A 5,546-nucleotide genomic window follows, 5' to 3' on the forward strand; every position below is an offset into this window, starting at 1 on the left:
GCATAACCACGCTATACGGTGTTGTCCAAGGGCTGAATGCAAACGGGGTATTCGTCCTTTACAAAAACCTTTGGGAGTTTAAAGACAAGCAAATTGTGTTAAGGAATGAGGAAGAAATTGATGAAGATACGGGCGGCATGGAAAACGTTAGTGTAGCATTTCAACTCTACTTAATTTTTACGGCGGTATCCATAATAGGATTTGGGGTGGAATATGTCTGGATTAAATGGTGGTTTCGGATTAAGTCATTGGACGACCGGACTAAAGTGGTCATCCAGTGTCTTTATCAAATCTCGTATGACTTAATTAGCAGAATGAGCACAATTAACTTAAATGTTTACTGGCAAAATTTGGTTTCTTCAACTCTGAAAAAAATATCAGAAGCATGTAAATGTGTTTAATCGAACTAATTGACGCATTGTTAAATGATGTGATTTTCTTGTAAAGTTGTTCAATTGGATTTGTGATATGTAAATATGTAAGTGAATTTGTAGGTGCGAATCAATTTTCAGAATAACTAGATTAACATAAAATAGGTCTGGAAGTATCCTTGGAGGACGATATTTTTTATAGATGTGGAGTGGATACAGTCAGGTGCAAATCTTTACAGCCACCCTGATTTTCGTCACCAAGTCTGGTCGAATCATCAAAAAATTGCAAAATTCGGCTATTGTGCGTGGATTACCATCCTTTGTAACCAGCATAAGCCATGAAGTTGAAATACGCCGAACACTGGTTTTTTCTTACTTAATTAAAAAAATAGGGGGTGCAAAACTTTACAGCCACCTGGAATATTTGGCTATTAAATACATTTGTGCAGTTTCCGACTGATTGCAACGCGTAGATTTCTTATCTAGTACTTCATTGCACTTCAGTTCTTCGAAGTAAAATGATTAATTATGTTTAGCATGAAGTCAAAAAGCTTTCGAAGGGATACTTTCCACACTTTAGCCCGACCGCACAATATCTCATGTGTCAAGTGGTTGTCAGCTTCGCATGGGCTTAACTTTTGTTTAGATTTTCTAAACAGTACCCCACAATAATTTTGGATTGCATTAAGGTCCACCGACGCTCTGTTACATTTCGGTACATTGGTTTTATTGTCGTCGAAATAATTTTTCGTCTTTGTTTGGAAAATTATATTGCGCGATGTTGATGCAAAAAGAGCTTCCTCGCCTATTCGGGCTTGGTTCATCACACTTTGATCTGGGCAAACTTCGTGACCACCTTCTGGGTCCATTGTACCCTGAGAAAGCTTCAACTTCCCTTTAGTATATATTGCCGGTGACACTCAAATCCTTACATAATCCACCACTGCTTTCGCATATGAGAAATCAGTGAAGCCTCTCCAAAATAGTGATAAAATAGAAAGAGAACATCGAAGGCATCGACTAAGAATTATTTCATATTTTTGTAGAAGACGGGATGGACGAAACCCTATCCATATTAGCCCACTCCAGATCGTTTTTTCGTCTATGTTGATTAATAAGGGTTTGTTCCCTTGCCTTCGTGAATTCAAGCGATGGGATTCTAAAACGTCTCTTGCAATTCACTTATTGTGGGGAAGTTGAAATTGGTAATAGTGAGACATTGTTGTTGATTGTTGCAGTAAATTTTCATATTTATATATGCACTTCATGCTTAGAACTAATCCATCCCTCAATGCTTTACTATAATGTTCGCTAAATTTTAGATGATTTTGCCTAGACTAGCAGTTCTGACCTATTTCTTGCTAAATCTGGTGTGAGAGAGTGCGAGATGACTTTAAACTTGATATTCCGCTATATTCATATAGAGATGGTCATAATTACCTTCCAATGTTGATATAAATGCGAGCAAAAATTTATTTCTCCCAAAATGCATGCCGATCGGCTTAGAAACTCGTTTTGTACTAGTTAAAAATGCAAACTCATAAAACTCATTCCCTGGAAAAAAAAACAAAGGATAAATCTGAAATAGAAAATAGGTGGCTGTAAAGTTTTGCACCCCCTATTTTTTACATTTAGTAAGAAAAAACCAGTGGTTGGCGTATTTCGACTTCATGGCTTATGCTGGTTATAAAGAATAGTAATCCACCCATAATGTCCCAATTTTGTAATTTTTTGATGCTGCAATCAGAATTGGTGACGATAATCAGGGTGGCTGTAAAGATTTGCACCTGACTGTAGCAGGATATTGTATGGCGAGAAATTTTCACGGATATGGATACTGGTAGGCGAGAATTTTTGCTGAATATGGGTATCTGGGTTTTGGACGGTAAGGATTTTAAGTGGAGATGGACAACTAATATTTGAGGACGAGAGTTGAGTGGGGCGAGATTTGGTAAATCGGTATGTAAATACCGATACGCATGTTTTGAGGTTTTCACCCCATACCCGGCCAGCTCTTAAGCAAATACAATTGTCAATTTGTCCCATTGTCACTTTATAACCATTAATTCTGTGCTCGGTGAGCCACAGCTCATCGAGCACAGGTTACGCATTCCTCAACAAATAAGTACAAACTTATGATTTGACTTAATAAATACATGTTCAGCTGTTTGATAATTTTTATTGCATAAAAGTTTTTTTTGCATAACAAGCCTTATCATATCAATACGTATTGCATAATTGTTTCACACTTAAGATTGAGAGGAAATAGCACGTGGAAAAAACTACCCGAATTGCGTGCATATTTAACATCCAATTCGAAATCTATAGAGAATAGTGGATTCTAATTTCTGCAGGCTTACTTGACAGTTGTCAGTGTTATAAGTTTTGGTTGTTACGTATGTAACATAAGCGTAATCATGCAAAGTTGGGTTTTACACAATTGATAACCATGTAAAGTGACCATTACGTAAAATAGTAGTTATGCAGCAGAAACTATGTAAAGTGCTCGAATGCCTACATATGTACATATACATGTAAATATGTACCGATGTATGATATGTGTGTGTTAATTTAAAAGTCATTACTTGCTTAGTAATTCATTGTATGTAAGATACATATGCTTATTTGCCTGCTTCCATTATATAATGATCATTAATATTCAGTGCTATGTAAAGTAAAGGGTCCACTATTCCGTTCATGATTATACACAAACACAACTTTCCATCTTACTCACAACACACCAAAGATAAAATAACCTCATTAAGCCTCATTTGATTTAAATAATATCAATACAAACTAGTTTTAATATGTAAATGATGAGAAACAGAGGAAGGGTTCCCTCACATTCACACATGATAATTTAGAAATTCTTTCAACTCACTAAATAAATGTGATCTTCGTGTTGTCCACAGTGTAACACCAATGTGATACAATGGCATCCTAAATTTATTAAGTGTGCAAGTTGTGTTTACTTAATTTGTGTGTGAATTAAACTGATTTTTTTCATTTTTTCTCTATTTTCTCCAAAGGAAATTTTTTTTACATATTTTCCACTACATATTTTAAGACACGCAGTATACTTATCATAATTATATCGGATAAATTTTAGACAAAAGAAATTTTAGACAAAAACTTGTTTATTTTAGATAAATACATATAAATGTATTTATCCTGTGATTTGATAAATTTTAGACAGGACAATCTCTGAATAAATAACTACTTTTATTAAAAACCAGCCGGAACACTGGGCAGGAAACATGTTAATGTAAATATGTAAACAATCGAGAGTGAATTGCATGTGCGTACAAACATTTATCAGATTTCTATCCTATTTACTTACTTATAACAGAGCACGTTACGAAATACTTATTTAATTCGAGTCAATCATCCTTCACAGACACAACGAATAATATTTTATTACACTTAAATTTACACACAAATTAAACTGAATAAAATTGTCATGGATCCTGGACGGAACCATTTTTTAATTCTGATATCATTACTGTTAATAAGTGTTATTTCATTTTCTAATTGTGAAGATGGGGATGGCAAACGGGTGTCCAACAGACCCAAATATACGGAACTTAGGCGACCAACCAAGGTAAAGAAATTTCACTCTCAGGCCACAAAATTATTATCAAGGTGATTTCGGAAAAAATTTTTCGCATGTCTACTACGAACATTTGGAGCAAAACAAACATTGTTTTCCAGAAAGTCAAATTGCAAAAAAAAATTGCAAATATTTGGATATAATTAATTTTCCAGTTTTAACAACCTTGTCGTGCGTACTCCCATTCTTCATCTAAAATACAATTCAATATTTGGCCACTTGCCGAGATCGTTACACATCGACAGATACATTTATTTAAAAAGTATCTAAAAGCTATATTTTGATGGTGAAAGTTTCCATGGTGTAATTTTATGAGGGTGAAAATTTTAAAAACACAGGTAACAACGACTGCAAAACCGGAGGACGAAGTTGTTGACGAAGAAGAGTCGGAGGAAAATGCTCGCCCTTTTCGTGGACAGGATAGTCCATCAAAAGATAGCGAAATTCAACCCCCATCAGTAAATGGGAAAAAAAAAGAGTACGTGGAATACGTTAGACCAGGAGCTACCCCGAGGGTAAGTTGAAATTTTGCAGGTTTAGCTCTCTGTAAAGCGGTCTCTTTTCTACTTGATTTATCAACACTCTTAAAAATTATGCTATCCATTTAAAAAGTAAATTCACATTATCAAAAATTGGTGTTGTACACCCTAAAAAACCCGGTATTAATTGTCACCAATCCGTGTGCATATGTGACTTCACCGTGAGGGAATAATGCGTCTCACCGAATGGTGGTAAATTTACCACCAGCAAGTGACAATTTGTCCCCATGCGGGCAAGATTTATCACCAAGCGGTGAAAAACATTATCCCCATTTGGTCATGTCATAAATGCTTGGTGACAATTAACACCGGGTTTTTAAGAGTGTATGTATGTAGTTTAGCTAATGCAGAATTGAGAATGGGTTTATGTTCTAGAATGGTTACATTGTTTTTAAGAGTGTTAATTTTTTTACGGAACTTATTTTCTGCACTGCCAAATTCTTGAATGCATTTTAATACTAAAAATTTAAAATGTTATATTCGCACACAGCCTAGGACTCGCAAAACAACCACCACGACCCCTGCACCCTCAGAGGAGGAAGAAGATGAAAAACCTGACGTAAATGCTCGGCCCGACGGATGCAGCAAATGCCGGTTTTATTGCAAGCACTGCAAAGGAGCTGAAGAAGTGACTTCTGGAGGTGTTTGGGGATGCTGCAACCACAATTGTTGTGGAGGAAGGTGCGCTTGCCAAAAGTTTTAGAAATTGTTTCATAAAGTCAAAATGAATCTAAAATTTGAATCCCAATTAATCCTCGATAACTAAAAGTTTGAATAAACAATTACCAGGGTCAAAATTTACCTTAAGTTTTATTTTCAAATATCAAGCATAAAGACTTATTTACATACATACATAATTATTCTACATAATTATCGTGATTTGATCAAAATCAGAGCGAGACTGCTGGCATCATCGCATTATCAGTAGCAATAAAATCACTAATAATCAGTAATTTTGGATGTAATTTTGTAATTTGTAATTTGTAATTTTTGTACTAAAATTACATAAGTGAATTGGGCTGTACA

The 5,546-nt window shown here is 35.2% G+C and overlaps 1 protein-coding gene across 1 annotated transcript; it reads left to right on the plus strand.

The window, feature by feature from the left end:
• Window positions 1–3,613: 3,613 nt before the first annotated feature.
• LOC110855712 lies at window positions 3,614–5,327 on the plus strand. The gene is made up of 3 exons (XM_022104121.2): window positions 3,614–3,972; window positions 4,320–4,496; window positions 5,011–5,327. The coding sequence occupies exons 1-3, from the start codon at window positions 3,832–3,834 to the stop codon at window positions 5,221–5,223; spliced, it is 531 nt and encodes a 176-aa protein (XP_021959813.1). The 5' UTR covers window positions 3,614–3,831; the 3' UTR covers window positions 5,224–5,327.
• The last annotated feature ends 219 nt before the right edge of the window (window positions 5,328–5,546 follow it).

Source organism: Folsomia candida, unplaced genomic scaffold (assembly GCF_002217175.1).
Source record: "Folsomia candida strain VU population unplaced genomic scaffold, ASM221717v1 Fcan01_Sc013, whole genome shotgun sequence".
Taxonomy (NCBI): domain Eukaryota; kingdom Metazoa; phylum Arthropoda; class Collembola; order Entomobryomorpha; family Isotomidae; genus Folsomia; species Folsomia candida.